This window comes from Mobula hypostoma, chromosome 6 (assembly GCF_963921235.1).
Source record: "Mobula hypostoma chromosome 6, sMobHyp1.1, whole genome shotgun sequence".
NCBI lineage: Eukaryota > Metazoa > Chordata > Chondrichthyes > Myliobatiformes > Myliobatidae > Mobula > Mobula hypostoma.
The window spans coordinates 87,043,626-87,061,465 of NC_086102.1; the positions used below are offsets into that span (position 1 = coordinate 87,043,626).

General features: G+C 41.2%; 1 protein-coding gene across 1 annotated transcript in view; it reads left to right on the top strand.

Annotated features, from left to right (window-relative positions):
* zc3h13 (zinc finger CCCH-type containing 13) overlaps positions 1–17,840 on the top strand; it is a 134,864-nt gene that overhangs the window by 82,321 nt on the left and 34,703 nt on the right. The window contains exons 16-17 of the mRNA XM_063052533.1: positions 2,426–2,887; positions 15,993–16,142. Of these exons, the coding sequence (XP_062908603.1) occupies positions 2,426–2,887; positions 15,993–16,142 (612 nt within the window). The remainder of the gene's footprint in view (positions 1–2,425; positions 2,888–15,992; positions 16,143–17,840) is intronic.

Consider the following 17,840-nt stretch of genomic DNA (forward strand, 5'->3'; position numbering starts at 1 on the left):
TTTATATCAAAGTGAAAACTGATCTCTACCAAGTGATCTAAATTAATTACAAATGTAAAACACAAAATAATTGATTGTGTAAGTGTTTACCCCCGTAATGTGACACACCAGATCAACACTGGGGCAGCCAATTGGTTTCAGAAGTCACATTAGTTAAATGGAGATCACCTGTGTGCAGTCAAGGTGTTTCAATTGGTTATAGTAAAATTACACCTGGATCTGGAAGGTCCAACTGCTGGTGAGTCAGTATCCTGGCAAAAACTGCATCATGAAGACAAAAGAGCACTCCAAGCAACTCTGCAAAAAGCCAAAACTACACATGAATGGCTTAAAAACAACAAAGTTAATGTCCTGGAGTGGCCAAGACAGAATCCAGACCTCAATCCAATTGAGAATTTGTGGCTGGACTTGAAAAGGGCTGTTCACTCACAATCCTCATGCAGCCTGACAGAGTTTGAGCAGTTTTGTAAAGAAGAATGGGGAAAAATTGCAGTGTCCAGATGTGCAAACCTGATAGAGACCTATCCAAACAGACTCAATGCTGTAATTGCTGCCAAAGGTGCATCTACTAAATACTGACTTGAAGGGGGTTAGTAAGTATGCAATTAATTACTTTGTGTTTAATTATTGTAATAAATTTAGACCAATTTGTAGAAATTTGTTTTCGCTCTGATATGAAAGAGTCTTTTCTGTTGATCAGTGTCAAAAAAGCCAAATTAAATTGGCTGCGATTCAACATTGTAAAACAATAAAATATAAAAACTTCCAAGGGGTTGAATACTTATTATAGGCACTGTATATAAGAGGTACCATCAGATTTTAATTAGTAAATATGTACCAGTGGCCACCAGCATTACCTATTCATTGAGTTTTGACATAGAACCATAGTTTCAGCTTAAACAATTCCATCTGCTATGTAGTTAGGACATGTAAGTGATTACTTAATTAGTGCTTCTGGACTATTTTCAAGGAAGCCCTTGCAATCCAATATCAGAGGAACATTGTTGACTTCCTTTGTCACTGTTGATATAGAAAGCTGATTGTTTATTTATGTACTGGTACCCCACATAGTTGCTACTCCACAGAGCACTGATACATTGGTGCTCTTGATCCTATAGTTCCAAGGCTTGTAGGAACACACCTGCCAGTACTTTTAAAATGTGCACTCATAATGTGAGCTATTCTGTTGGGAGCCTGCCCTCTGCTGTCTCTTGCAGCAGTGAGTCACCCATGATTTGTTGTCAAGGTGCTGTCTGTGAGGAAAGATGCTAAGTGTGAGACCTGAGATTACATTTGTTTTGTCATTTACACTAGGGTGCAGTGGAAGTCCTTGTTTGTATGAAACTCACAATAGTAAACAGTATGTATGGTAATAATAAATACAAATGTAACATTAAACACAGCAGTGAGTGAAAAATAACAGAATAGTGCAACTTGAAAGAATGCATAAATAAATTCTGAAGTGATAATAACAGAATAACTGAGGAAGGTCATGTTAAAGGTATGAAAACATGTCAGTGCCATTGGGAAGGGAATAAGGATTATGCCATAACTGGCATGCTGAGTGAAGGCCATTGCTGAAAACTAGCAGTAGTTGTTCCACATATTGATAGGCCACCTGGACCCTATGGGTGTCTCTTAACATGTGCTAATGAGAGGGACCATTAGGTGTAAGTCTGAGCACTGCTGCCTGTCCACAACAATTATCTGCAGCCACCCTACCAGCCAGGGTACAATCCTGAGCTCAACCCTTAGCTCTGAGTTGCTGCACCACTTGCCCAGCCCACCTCACCTCATGTTAGTCTTCACAAGCACCCTCTACACACTGAGCCCATGGATACTTCACCAATAGGAGACCACCAAAAAAAGGCAGAGGTTCATGCACAGCTCTGTTAGTGTTATACGGGGCCCTTATTCTTGTTTCTATGTAGTTGAGATAGTGTGGAATAGGTCCCTCTGGCCTTTGAGCCACACTGCCCAGCGACCCCCAATTTAACCTTAGCCTAATCTCTGGACAATTTACAATGACAAGTTAACCTACTGGAAGAAATCCCAAGCACTAAATAAGATCCCAGTGTGTTATCTGGAAGTTACAAAATATTTCAGATTATCGGAACAAGATATAACAGATCCTACCCACTGAATCTAGGAATGATCATGCAGAAACATTTAGAAAGCCTTGTTCTAGTTAAACTTACTCTGATCAATTTTCATGTTTAAGAAACTACTTTCTCTGTTTTAATCTGTAACTTTATTTGATATTGATTTATACCGCATCAGTAACTGGGGCTATCAAATAGATGGTATCGTATTGTCCCTGCTCATGGTAGCAGGTGTCATACCTTTGATATAGAATACATTTACGGAAAAATAAACGTAGTCATTTTTGTTTTCCTTAACAGTGTAATCTTGCTATATTTTATAGATCGTCAAGATTCAAGAAGTCACAGTTCTAGAAGAAGCTCCCCTGATTTAGATCGACAAGAGCGTTCCAGGACTGGATCTTTTGAGAGCAGAGAAAAGCTTCAGGATAGTGAACGGGACCGTGACCGAGAAAGACGGGAGAGAAGAGAATGGGAGCGGGATGGAGAACATCGGGACTGGGGTAAAAGCAGGCACAGAAATAGAGATCGACGAAGAGAGGTCATGAAGGAGAAAGAAAAACCGTTGGCAGAAATGTCTGATAAAGATAAAGAACGAACTCAGGAACCTGCTTCCATGCTGGAACAAACCCGAGTGGAACTAAGACCGGGAAGGGAAACTGAGAAGCAACTTGAGCAAACTGAAACTACAGCTGCAGTCACGTGTGAAAGAGATGTAAAGGAGCCAGTGAAGGAATCAGAGAATGAAGAGGTTCATGCTGATGAACCTATTGATAGCATTGAAGGTACTGTTTAAAATGTAAAGATTAATCACAGAATATAAAACGATTTAAAATCAATCCGAGGCCTCACTAGTTTGAGGTACCTGCATGAAAGACGTTATTGGGTGCAATATTCCATTCTTGTTTCATGTACTTGCTAGTGCCTAGATATACACTTAAAGGTTCTGAGAATGTAAATGTAGCTGAACTGTTTTCTCTAGCAGAAGTTTAGTTAATCAGAGGACATGGATTTATGGTAATTGACCAGAAATGGGTGAGAATTTTTTCTATGTAAAAGGGTTAAAGAAGCAGGTAATTTTAAAATTGAAAGAAAGGGAAAGGTTCTAGGGCATTATAGTCACCAGGGCAGTGATGCAGGAAAAGTATTGGAGTCACAGGGTAATACTTTTCTAGGTCCTGATTATTTTTCACTCTAGTATTGCAAAGTAAGTAACCATAAGACATAGGAGCAGAATTAGGCTATTCAGCCCATCGAGTCTGCTCCACCATTCCATCATGGCTGATCCCAGATCCAACTCAACCCCAGACACCAGCCTTCTCACCATATCCTTTGATGCCCTGACCGATCAGGAAATGATCAACTTCCGCTTTAAATATACAAACACGCACTTGGCCTCTGCTGCAGTCTGTGGCAGAGTATTCCACAGATATACTACTCTCTGGCTAAAAAAAATTCCTGCTTGCCTCTGTTCTAAAGGGTCGCCCCTCAATTTTGAGGCTGTGTCCTCTAGTTCCAGATAGCCCCACCATAGGAAGCATCCTCTCCACATCCATCCTATCAAGTCTTTTCAACATTCAGTAGGTTTCAATGATATCCTCCAGCATTCTTCTAAATTCCGGTGAGTACGGGCCAAAGCTGCCAAATCCTCCTCATATGTTAACTCCTTCATTCCTGGAATCATCCTCATGAACCTCCTCTGAACCCTCTCCAATGACAACACATCCATTCTGAGATAATGGGGCCCAGAACTGTTGATAGTACTCCAAGTGCGGCCTGATTAGTGTCTTATAACATAGTGACAAGGTTTCACGTTGGTTGGTGACACTTGTTTAAAAGGAGAGCTTCATGGGCATTCAGACATTCCGGAGGCCCAATCAGCAGCGGGAGCAAAACGCAGCGAATTAATTAAAAGTACAGAAGGGACAAGCAGGGCGGCCATTGTTGGGAGTAGGCTGGTGGTGAGAGTAGGAGTGTCAGGCTTTGGCTCAAAGGAGGCTTCAGCTCGGAAGAGGCATTGGCTCTGGGTAAGTTTCTGTTAAGGTTCCCTTTTTTCTCTCTCTCTCTCGCTGTTGTGTATTCTTCATGCTGGATGTTGGAGTTGTGGAAGACCGAGATTCTCCCAGGGAACCACATCTGTGTGGTGCATCCAGCTGCAGCTCTTTGAAGACTGTGTTGGGGATCTGGAGCAGCAGCTGGATGACCTTCGGCTTGTTCAGGAGAGTGAGGAGGTAATCAATCAGAGTTACAGGGAAGTAGTCACCCTGAAGTTGCAAGAAGCGAGTAGCTGGGTCGCTGTCAGGAGAAATGGAAAAGTGAATAGACAGTTAGTGCAGAGCACCCTAGTGGCCATTCCCCTCAATAATAAGAATACAGTTTTGGATATTGCTGGTTGGGGGGGGGGGGGGTGTGACGGGTGACCTCCCAGGGGAATGCCACGGAGACCAGGTCACTGGCACTGAGCATGGATCCTTGGTGCAGAAGGTAAAGAGGGAGAAGAGGGGAGTGGTAGTGATAGGGGACTCAATAGTCAGAGGAACAGACAGGAGATTCTGTGGATGTGAACGGGATACCAGAATGGTGAGTTGCCTACCAGATGCCAGGATTAGGGACATCTCAGATCATGTCCACAGCATTTTGGAGAGGGAGGGAGAGCAGCCAGATGTCTTGGTACATATTGGTACCAATGACATAGGAAAGAAAAGAGATGTGGTCCTGGAGAGAATTTGGAGAACTAGGCAGAAAGCTGAGGAGCAGGGCCTCCAGAATAGTAATTTCTGGATTGCTATCTGTGCCACGCACCAGTGAGGGTAGAAACGGGATGATTTAGCAGATAAATGCGTGGCTGAGAAGCTGGTGTAGGGGTGCAATCCAGAAATTACTACCTGGGAGGTCCTGCTTCTCAGCTTTCTACCTAGCTCTCTAAATTCTCTTTTCAGGACCTCTCTGCTTTTCCTTCCTATGTCATTGGTACCAATATGGACCAAGACATCTGGCTGCTCCCCCTCCCTCTCCAAAATGTTGTGGACACGATCTGAGACATCCCTTAACTTGCATAACTTAAATTAATATGATGGCACATAACATAACCAACATAGTAAGTTTTGAAATCAGCTGATATTGTTCCCTTGTTCACTGCTGTGCACTGCTCATAATATTCCAAACAAGACTGGATACAACATCCACACCTGATTTAGGAGGCAGTTAGATCTTGTAACAAGAATGGAAAATAGCAGAGGTCCGTGGAGAAAGAAGCTGCCAATGCCATTTCATCAGCACAGATCAACACCTTAGATCCGGGGGAGTGATCTTCATGAAGGGGATTGGATGGACGCTTGCAGGGGGAAGAGTTTCCGGGCTGTGAGGGAAGAGCAGGGCTGGGAGGCAGAGACTTCCGAGCAATCCCAAAGTGGAGAGTGGCTCCAGCTCCCAGTTACAGTGGTTTGAGAGAGGAGTTGGCCAAAGTAAATTGGAAGGAGATGCTGGCAGGAATGTCAGCGGAGCAGCACTGGCGTGAGTTTCTGGGAAAAATGAGGAAGGTGCAGGACAGATGTATTCCAAAAACAAAGAAATACTCAAATGGCAAAATAGTACAACCGTGGCTGATACTGTAAGTCAAAGCTAATGTAAAAACAAAAGAGAGGGCATACAACAAAGCAGAAAATAGCAGGAAGATGGAGGATTAGGAAGCTTTTAAAAACCTACGGAAAGTAACTAAAAAAAACCATTAGAAGGGAAAAGATGAAATATGAAAGCAAACAATATCAAAGTAGATAGTAAAAGCTTTTTCAAGTATGTAAAAATTAAAAGTGAGATGAGAGTGGATGTAGGATTGCTAGAAAATGAAGCCGGAGAAATAATAACAGGGAACAAGGAAATGGCAGATGAATTAAATTAGTATTTTGCATCAGTCTTCACTGTGGAAGACACTGGCAGTGTGCTAGATGTTGAAGGGTATGAGGGAAGAGAAGTGAGTGCAATTACTATTACAAGGGAGAAGGTGCTCATAAAGCTGAAAGACCCAAGGTTACATAAGTCATCTGTGAACCATTTGCAGTTACCTGGTTTTCTGCATTAATTACTCATAAAATGTGGTCTGATCTTCATCTAAGTCACAATAATAGACCAATGCAATCTACCTAAACTAATAACACAAACAATTGTACTTTTAATATCTTTATTGAACACATTGTTTAATTATTCACAGTCCAGGCTGGAAAAGTTTGCGAATCCTTGTAGTTAATAACTGGTAGAACCACCTTTAGCAGCAATAACCTCTACCAGACGTTTCCTGTAGATGCTGATCAGACTTGCACAATGGTGAGGAGGAATTTTTAGACCATTCCTCCATACGAGACTGTTCGTTAATTTTTCTGGGATACCTTGCATGAACAGCCCTCTTCAGGTCATGTCACAGCATCTCAATTTGGTTAAGATCTAGACTCTGACTTGGCCATTCCAAAACATAAATTTTCTTCTTTTTAAACCATCTGTTGTTAATTTACTCTTGGGTTTCAGATCATTGTCTTGTTGCATTATCCAACTTCTATTAAACTTCAGGTAACTGATGGCTACCCTGCCATTCTCCTGTAAAATGTCTTAATACAATTTTGAATTCATTGTTTCGTCAATGATTGCAAGCTGTCCAGGCCCTGAGGCAGCAAAAACAGCCCCAAACCATAATGCTCCTTCCATCATGCTTCGTAGTTGGGATGACGTTTTGATGTTGGTGTGCAGTGCCCTTTTGCTGCCAAACATAGCAATGTGCATTTCTGCCAAGAGGTTCAACTTTTGTCTCATTTGTCCACAGAACGTTGTCCCAGAAGCGTTGTGGAACATCCAGGTAGTCTTTTGCAAATTTGAGACATGCAACATTTTTTTTGAGAGCAGTAGTTTCCTCCAAGGTGTCCTTCCATGAACACTATCCTTGTTCTGTGGTTTTCTTAAAGTGGACACATGAACAGAGACTTTAGTAAGATCTAGAGATTTCTGCAGGTCTTTTACTGTTACCCTTGAGTTCTTTTTCACCACCATTAGCATTGCACATTGTGCTCAGTGTGATCTTTGCAGGATGCCCACTCCTAGGGAGAGTAGCAACAGTACTGAATTTCCTCCTCTTTGTAGATAATTTCTCTTACTGTGTTCACTCAGGTCTTTAGAAATGCTTTTGTGGCCTTTTCCAGGTCCATGCATCTCTAGAATTCTTGTAAGGTCATCTGAAAGTTGTTTTGATCAAGGCATGGTGCACATGAACAGATCTTGAGAGAGCAGGCTCTGTCATTAACCTGACTTTGTGTGTCTTTTTTATAGGGCAGGGCACTTCTACAACCCACACCTCCAGTCTCATCTCATTGATTGGAACATCCAACTCTAAATAACTTTTGTAGAAGGCATTACCCCAGAAGTTCATATAGCTTTTTGAACCTAAGCTGTGATCGTTTAAATGGTGTACTTAGTATTGACGAGAAGAAGTACAATTGTTTGTACTATTAGTTTAGGCAGGTAGTGTCTGTCTATTATGGTGACTTAAATGAAGTTCAGACCACATTTTATGAGTAATTACATGTAGAAAACCAGGTAACTGCAAAGAGTTCACCAACTTTATCTTGCAATTATATGTCTCGGGTGTAGAGCAAATAATGCAGCCTTCTTGATAACAAATGAGCTACAGTTGGCATTTAAGTGAAATTCATCTTTTTTTTTAAATATAAAAATATCCTAGATCCTTTGTCTTGCCCTTTCTATATAATTCTCCATCTGTTGTAAATAATTTTTTCTCGGGCTTCAAGACAGGTACAGGTATCAATTATAATCGATGTTTCGATGAAAACTCTGCCATCTTGTTCAGGGATGATACCTGAGCATGTCTAGTCCGGTGGTGTTTATACTCATGTATTCCGTTCCTCCTGATCGGGTAGTCCTCATCAAATCAGGTTTCCGCTCTGGCACCTCGTTTACAATCGAATTCCAGTCCTTACTTGGAGCAAGACCTTCGTCTTTGTTAAAATTCTTTTCTTCTAGTTTTATTTCAATGGCTTCCTTTACCAGGCGGTCCCAAAAGCCATTGGTACGGCACAGTAGTTTAGTGCCATCAGAGTCAATCCTATGGCCAGTGTTCTGCTACCGCCAATTTCCCTAGGTAACCTAAACAGATTCTCCTCCTGTGCTCCTTGATGCACATTTCCACTCTGTGTCCTGTCTGTCCGATATACACTGCTCCGCATTCACCATCATTTTGTCAACTTTGTCATCGAAACATCAGTTATGATCGATACCTCTATCCAGCTTGAAGCCTGAAAAGAGTTTCTTCATCATATACGCTGGGAAAGCACTAGATCCTTCTCCACCTGTTATGTTTCTCAGTCTCCCATTATATTTAATTGCATTATGAGAAATGTGACACCTTTATGTAAATATGGTTAGATGGTTTGACACAGAATTGTAATTTTAACTCTTTATATTTGGAATTTAATATTGTTTCTAGTTAGCAACATTTGCAGCAATGATGAAACAAAGTTGCTTTTTTTTTCTCCTTCCCTTCTTTATATCTGCTCAACTAAGATAGTAGTGATGCAAGGCAAGATAGTAAATGCTCCTTCTGCAGGATGTGGGAAGGCAGAGAGACCTCCAGTGTCCAGTGACAACTACAACCGCGAGAAGTGCATTTGGCTACAGCTTCTAACAAACTGCGTGAAGGAGTTGGAGCTGGAACTGGATGAACTCCAGATGATTCAGGAGGCTGAGGGAGTGATAGATAGGACAAATAGAGAGACAGTTACACCTATAGTGCAGGTGCGAGAGGAGTGACCTAACATAGGAAACTCATAGTGGTCTCGGTCTCTGGACTCTGGCACCGAGTCAACCTCTGTGACTCAGAAGGGAAGGAGGGAGAAGATGCACACTGTGGTGATAGTGGGTTCATTAGTTAGGGGAATGGACAGGAGTTCAGTGGGTGAGAACGAGATTCCCGGATGGCATGTTCCCTCCTGGGTGCCAGGGTCCGGGATATCTCAGAGCGAGTCCTCATCCTTCTTAAGTGGGAGGATGAACAGTCAGAGGTCGTGATCCAATGACATGGGTAGGACGAGTGACAAGGTTCTGCACAGGGACTTCAGGGAGTTTGATGCTAAGTTAAAGGGTAGGACCTCCAGGGTTGTGATGTCAGGATTGCTGCCCGTGCCACGTGCTATTGAGGCCAGAACTAGGAAGACCATACAGTTTAATATGTGGCTAAGGAGTTGGTGTAGGAGGGAGAGCGTAAGATTTTTGGATCATCAGACTCTATTCCAGGGAAGGTGTGACCTATACAGAAGGGACAGTTTGCACCTGAACTGGAGGGGGACTAATATCCTAGCGGGAAGGTTTGTTAATGCTGCACGGTGGGGTTTAAACTAGAGTTGGAGGGGGATGGGACAAGAGTGTCAGAACAGTTTGTGGAGAGGTTGTGGAGGCAGATGTTGGTAAGTCTTCAGAGTTAGGAATCAAAAGGTTGAGCATCGTGTGACTACTGTCCTGAGCTGTATTTATTTCAATGCAAGATCAAAGGAAAGGTAGATAATAATGCTGAAGATGAGGTATCTGGTTTACAAGCAGAGGCAGTGTGTAGTGAGTAGAGGCTGTTGATAGGGCAAAATTGCAATCAGTGGGATGAATTGTAACATAAAAGTTGGACAAACTAGAAAAGAGTGAATAGAGGATTGAAGCTGTTATATTTGAATGCACACAGTATATGGAATAATGTAGATGAACTTGCAGCACAGTTGCAGATTGGCAAGTATGTTGTAAGCATCACTGAATCATGGCCAAAAGAAAATTAAAAAAGAGCTTAATGTCCAAGGATACACATTGTACAGAAAGAACAGGCAAAAGGGATGGCGTTGCTCTGTTATTAAAAAAATAAAATAAAATCATTAGAAAGAGGTGATATAGGGTCAGAAGGTGTTGAATCGTTATGGATGGAGCTAAGGAACTGCAAGGGTAAAAAGATTCTGATGAGATTTGTACGCAGACCCCAAAAAGTAGAAAGGATGTGGCCTACAAATTACAGCAAGAGATAGAAAATGCATTCCAAAAGGGCAATATTACAATAATCATGGGGATTTCAGTATGCTGGTAGACTGGAAAATCAAGTTGGTGCTGGATTCCAGGACGGGGAATTCCTAGAATGCCTATGAGATGGCTTAGTAGAGCAGCTCATGATTGAGCCCACTAGGGAATCAGCTATTCTCGATTGGGTGTTGTGCAATGAACCAGAATTGATTAGAGAGCTTGAGGTAAAAAAAAACCCTTCGGGGAAAATGAAACTAAAGTCAGAAATATCAGTATTACAGTGGAGTAAAGGGAATTGAATTGAATTGACTTCATTACTTACATCCTTCATGTGCATGAGTAAAAATCTTTACGTTACGTCTCCATCTAAATGTGCAATGTGCAATTTATAGTAATTTATAATAAATAGTATGTACAGCGGGTCAGTCAATATAACATAGAAATACAGTAGTATCAGCATAAATTAATCAGTCTGATGGCCTGGTGGAAGAAGCTGTCCTGGAGCCAGTTGGTCCTGGCTTTTATGCTGCGTTACTGTTTCCTGGATGGTAGCAGCTGGAATAGTTTGTGGTTGGGGTGACTCGGGTCCCCAATGATCGTTTGGGCCCTTTTTTACATACCTGTCTTTGTAACTGTCCTGAATAGTAGGAAGTTCACATCTACAGATGCGCTAGGCTGTCCGCACCACTCTCTGCAGAGTCCTGCAATTGAGGGAAGTACAGTTCCCATACAGTTCCCAGTGATGCAGCCAGTCAGGATGATCTCAATTATACCTCTGTAGAAAGTCCTTAGGATTTGGGTGCCCATATCAAACTACTTCAACCGTCTGAGGTGAAAGGTGCTGTTGTGCCTTTTTCACCACACAACCAGTATGTACAAACCACGTAGGATCCTTGATGATGTGTATGCCAAGGAACTTAAAGCTGTTCACCCTCTCAACCCCAGATCCATTGATGTCAATAGGGGTTAGCCTGTCTCTATTCCTCCTGTAGTCCACAACCAGCTCCTTTGTTTTTGTGACATTGAGGGAGAGGTTGTTTTCTTGATACCGCTGTGTCAAGGTGATGACTTTTCTGTAGTCTGCCTCATTATTATTTGAGATTAGGCCAATCAGTGTAGCATCGTCAGCAAATTTAATTAGCAGATTGGAGTTGCGGATGGTGACACAGTCATGGGTATACAGAGAGTAAAGGAGGGGGCTTAGGACCCAGCCCTGAGGGGCAGAGGTGAGGGAGCCCACTCTTAGCACCTGCCGGCGATCTGACAGGAAGTCCAGGATCCAGCTACATAAGGCAGGGTGAAGACCGAGGTCTCTGAACTTTTTGTCGAGCCTGAAGGGAATTATGGTGTTGAATGCTGAACTGTAGTTGAAGGACAGCATTCTCACATAAGCATCCTCCTTCTCCAGATGTGTTAAGGACGGTATGTAGAGCAGTGGCTATTGTGTCATCTGTCGATCGGTTGTGTTGGTAGGTGAATTGTAGGGAGTCCAGTGTGGGTTGTAGCATCCTGCGGATGTAGTCCTTGACCAGCCTGTCAAACCATTTGCTTATTTTTGAGGTGAGTGCAACAGGACGCCAGTCGTTCAGACATGTTACCTTAGTCTTTTTAGGTACAAGAACAATGGTGGTTGTTTTGAAGCTGGAGAGCACGCTACACTGGGAGGGGGAGAGATTAAAAATGTCTGTAAATTACAGAGACATGAGAGAGAAATTGGCCAGAATTGATTGGAAAAGAACACTGACAGAGATGACGGCAGAGCAGCTATGTCTGGAATTTCTGAAAGCAATCTGGAAGGCACAGGATAATATATATATATATATATCCCAAAGGAGAAGTAGTATTCTGAAGGAAAGATCACACAACAGTAGCTAACAAGAGAAGTCAAAGCCAACATAAAAGTCAAAGGGAGGGCATATAATAGAGCAAAAATTAGTGGGAAGTTAGAGGATTTTGAAGCTTTTAAAAACCAACAGAACAAAACAAAAAACAATCATTAAGGAGGTAAAGATGGAATATGCAAGTAGGCTAGGCAATAATATTAAAGATGATACCAAAAGTTTCTTCAGTTACATAAAGTTTAAAAGAGAGGTGAGAGTAAATTTCGGACCGCTGGAAAACGATGCCAGAGAACTGCTACACATGAGGCTGCTTAACAGGCTGTGGGGCTATGTCATTACAGGAAAGATTCTAGCATGGACAAAGCTGTGGCTAATTGGCAGGCGATAAAGAGTGGGAATAAAGGGAGCCTTTCTGGTTGGTTGCCGGTGAATAGTAGTGTTCCACAGGGGTCTGTGTTGGGAATGATTCTCTTTACATTTTATGTCGGTGATTTGGATTATGGAATTGATAGCTTTGTTGCAAAGTTTGCAGATGATATAAAGGAGGGGCTGGGAGTTTTGAGGAAGAAGAGAGGCTACAGACGGACTTAGATGAGGAGAACGGGCAAAGAAATGGTAGATGGAATACAGTGTCAGGAAGTGTATGGTCATGCACTTTAGTAGAAGAAATGAAAAGGTTGACTATTTTCTAAAAGGAGAGAAAATACTGAAACTGTGGTGGAAAGGGACTTAGGAGTCCTTGTGCAGGATTCCCTAAAGATTAATTTGCAGGTTGAGTCAGTGGTAAGGAAGGCAAATGCAATGTTAGCATTCATTTCAAGACAACTAGAATATAAAAGCAAGGATGTAATGTGGAGACTTTATAAAGCACCAATGAGGCCTCACTTGGAGTATTGTGAACAGTTTTCTGTCCCTTATCTTAGAAAGAATGTGCTGAAGCTGGAGAGAGTTCAAAGGAGGTTCACAAAAATGATTCCAGGATTGAATGGCTTGTCATAGGACGAGCGTTTGATGCCTCTGGACCTGTATTCATTAGAATTCAGAAGAATGAGGTGTGACTTCATTGGTAACTATTGAATGGTGAAAGGCCTTGATAAGAGTGGATGTGGAGAGGATGTTTCCAATGTTGGGGAGAGTCTAGCACCAGAGAACACAGCCTCAGAATAGGCAGGTGTCCTTTTAGAACAAGATGAAGAATTTCTTCAGCCAAATGCTGGTGAATCTGTGAAATTCTTTGCCACAGGCAGTTGTGGAGACCAAGTCTTTATGTATATTTAAAGCAGAGGTTGAAGTATTCTTGATGGGTCATGGAATGAAGGGATATGGGGAGAAGGCAGGAGATTGGGACTAAGGGGGAAATTGGATCAGCTATGATTAAATAGCAGAGCAAACTCAATGGGCCAAATGGCCTGGTTCTGTTCCTATATCTTATCGTCTTACGGTAAATTTTCTGTAGTAAAGGAGTTAGGATATATAAAACATATGTACCATCACTGATTGGAATTGTAATTATAATGCAACAAATTCATGCTTTTGCTATAAATGTAGGATAAGGATTCTTATTTTAAAAATTGACAGGAGTACTCTATACATGACTTTTGGGTTCTAGTGCATTAATGTTGAGCATGTTGATTTTGTAGTTGCAGTGGTCCCTGGCCCTGAAACTCAGGGAGTACCATATTTTAAAATAGAAGTTGAATTGCTAATACCAGCGAGACGTGTGTCACATTCCCAATGTAAGCAGTTTATTAGACAAAAAAAATAAATTTACTTTGAAAAGCCCATTTTAAAAAACAGCATGGCAAACTACAATACTTTCTCTAAATAAAGGCTCCCCAAAAAAACTTCAATTAACATTACACTTTGTGCATTCTCAGGACATACTGAAAACTTTACAAATGTTTGAAACGTTATCATTATTGATCTCGTAAATCTCATTTGGGGCAAGGGATACAGTTGGCATAACATTCTGCAATCTCTTACTAGAGATTCCTACCTGCTTCAAAAGGGCGACAATATACCAGTGCCCATGAAGAACAGGGTGAGTTGCCTCAACGACTATTGCCCAGTTGCACTCATATCTACTGTGATGAAGTGCTTTGAGAGGTTGGTCATGGCCAGAATCAACTCCTACCTAAGCAAGGGCTTGGACCCACTGCAATTTGCCAATGGCTACAATAGGTCTTCAGCGGATGCAATCTCAATGGTTCTCCACTCAGCCCTGGATCACCTGGTCAATAGCAATACTGGCTGCTCTTTATTGATTACAATTCAATGTTCAACACCGACATACTGTCAGTACTAATCAACAAGTACCAAAACCTGGACCTCTGTACCTCCCTGTGCAACTGGATTCTTGACCTTCTCACCAGGATACCACAGCCAGTGCAATTCAGAAATACTATCTCCTCCTTCAACACTGACGTACCTCAAGCAGGCATGCTTAGCGCATTGCTCTACTCTCTCTACACCCACAACTATGGCTAGGCACAGCTCAAACAGCATCTATAAATTTGCCGACAATACAGCTATTGTTGGCAGAATTTTAGATGGTAACAAGGAGGTGTACAGGAGTGAACTAGTTCAGCTGATTGAGTGGTATCGAAACAACAATCTTGCATTCAACATCAGTAAGATGAAGGAATTGATTGTGGACTTCAAGAAGGGGAAGTCAAGGGAACACACATCAGTCCTCAGTGAAGGATCAGCAGTGGAAAAGTGAGCATTTTCAAGTTCCTGTGCATCAACATTTCTGAAGATCTATCCTGGGCCCAGCATATTCATGAAATTACGAAGAAGGTCTGACAACGACTATATTTCATTAGGAGTATGAGGAGATTTGGTGTGTCTCAAATTTCTACAGATATGCTGTGGAGAGCATTCTAACTGGCTGCATCACTGTCTGGTACTGTCGGCCATTTCACAGGATCAGAAAAAGCTGCAGAATGTTGTAGGCTCAGCCAGTTCCGTCATGGACACTAGCATTCCTATCATCGAGCATCATACGGCGATGCCTCATAAAGGCAGCACGTTTAGGAACAGCTTCTTCCCTACTGCCATCTGATTTCTGAATGGAAAATTTATACTACCTCTTTTTTTTCCTTTTTGCCTTTTTTGCTCTCTTTTTGTACTACTTTAATTTAATATATTCACATATATCTCATAGTAATTTATTGTTTTTTTTATTGTTGCAATGTACTGCTGCCGCAAAACAACATTTTTCACAACATATGCCAATGATATTAACTTAATTCTGATTCTGACAATGTAGTAATAGGGTATGATAGAGTAGTAATAACATGTTTTGCAATAGCTTTGAATGGGACTAGTGAGACCCATGAATTGGTTTACTTTTGTAAGAGCATAACAGTGAGGCTTGTTGCCAGTGTAGTGTGCTCTCATGAGAGAGTGTGTCAATTTTCTTTCCTTTTCTTCAAAGTAGTACCAAAGTTTGGGGTGTAATTCCAGAGTTATATCCTATTTTTCTTTTCGGGGCATACTGAAAGACTGTCAAATAGTTTGTTTCAGACAGTTCCAGTGGGGTGTCAAACATGAGGCATGGTGGTGAGGCATTACTTCAGCTGTATCATAGCTCCAGTGACCCAGATGCTGTCTGTGTGGAGTTTGCTTGTGAGATTCTACAGGGTTTTTCACTTTCCTCCCACATCCCAAACGTGTGCTGTTGTTCATTACTCCTAGTGGTGAACACACCAAACAGGAGGTAGCTGGTAAAATGATGGGCATTTGAGAGAGAAATGGGAGAGAATGTGCAGTTAAAGCTAGGAATCATCATGAATGTGCCACTGGCTGCCAATGAACTCTGCAGCTATCAGTCAAGGATTATCACTAATAGTACTGTACTGTGCTTTAAGAACAACAGACTCAAACAAAATGATTGATTTTATTTAGTGTACATGGCATCAGAGTGATGAATGAATGTCAAAAGCCTGATTAATTTTTTCGTAAATTCAACCAGAATCTTATATTTTTGTATTAGCAGGTGAGCAAGATGGGAAAGTAGATGATGCACAGTCATCACTGTCAGGAGCTTGTGAAGAATATGAACCAATTAGTGATGATGAGCTGGATGAAATTCTAGCTGATGATGCAGGAAAAAGAGAGGAGAACCAGGATGAAGAGAAAATATCAGGTAACCTGACTAAAACCCCTACATATTTTCCATAAAATATGTTTTATATTATATCTTTAGTAATTTTCAATTATTTACAACACTGCCTGGTTAAGAAATAAGGTTACTCAAAATGTCTAAATTGCAACTGACAGAAGCTGCCTAAAATGCAAAAATAAATTTGCCATTCTAGTTGTTTGATAAATTATTTTAATTGTTAAAGAATCTTACCATTTACCACATGAAATTATACTGCCTTAGGCACTGTCTCTTTTAAAGTGGCTACTTTATTAGATACACCTTGTTAATGTAAATAGCTAATCAGCCAATTGTGTAGTAGCCACTCAGTGCATAAAAGCATGGAGAAATGATCAAGAGATTCAGTTGTTCAGACCAAACATCAGAATGGGGAAGAAATGTAATCTAAGTTACTTTAACTGTGAAATGATGGTTGGTGTCAGATGGGGTGGTTTGAGAATCACAGAAACTGCTGATCTCCCACAAGTTTCCCACACGGTGGTCTCTAGAGTTTACAGAGAATGGTGAGAAAAACCCAGAACCTACAGTGAGTGGCAGTTCTGTGCGCGAAAATGCCTTGTTAATGAGGGAGGCCAGAGGAGAATGGCCAGACTGGTTCAAGCTGACAGAAAGGCACAGTAATTCAGATAACCATGTGTTACAACAGTGGTGTGCAGAAGAGCATCTCTGAATGCACAACTTGTTGAACCTTGTGAATGGGATACAGCAGCAAAAGACCACCAACCTACACTCAATGGCCACTTGAAGGTATCTAATAAAGTGGCCACAGAGTGGAGGATCTCATCACCACAGGCTTAATACCACAAATCCATACAGTTCTCAGGAACTCTCTGTAGTCTCCCTTCATTTTTAACTTGTGCTTCATCAATAGTGCATTATGTCAAGAAAAATTCTTCAATTAGCAGTGACACTATTCACATTTAATTGTCATTTTCGTAATTTACACATATGCTCCACTTTAAGACTCCTGGCATTAGCTAAATAACTGGAGTCAAGCATGGTAGAAATGCAGACCAACTTTCATGGTATGGCTATGTGAAAATATCTTCATACTCTTGCATATGAAATTACTTTTAAGTGCATTTCGAATGAAATAATCTATTTGAGAAATGAGAAAATATTTCTCAATGTTTATAAGATTTTGGATTGTTAGATTTAAATTATTGGTAATGAGCAGCCAGAAAATAAATATTGTTTAAGTATTTTTGCAATTTCATTAACTGTTTCCAGATAATTCTGCACACCATATGAATTGTACATTGTCATCTGGGGAGCAGAATTCAAGATCTCAGTAAAGGCATGTCCTGATCACTGTTCTCTGATGTTTGTGGACTACTTTTTCTTGTGAGCTCTCTCATATTTCTTTTAAGTGCTTCTGTGTTTCTCTGGCTACCTTATCCTTGTTTATGGGGCTTTTATTTAGAGAATGTGTCGTACAGGACAAGTGCCATAATTTCCCAACCTGTGATTGTATTGATAATCAATGATCTTACAGTTATTCATTGAAAGTCCATCACCTTTTGAATCTGAAGGTTTGAACTGATAGAAGGCATCATGCAATTACTGGACCAAAGGCATATTTAAATTGTAAATACTTGCATTTAAAAATCTCAGGAAATGTCAAGCAACTTACCTTACAGTCCAACTGAATCCACTCCAGGCCTGTCTGCAAGCTGTCAC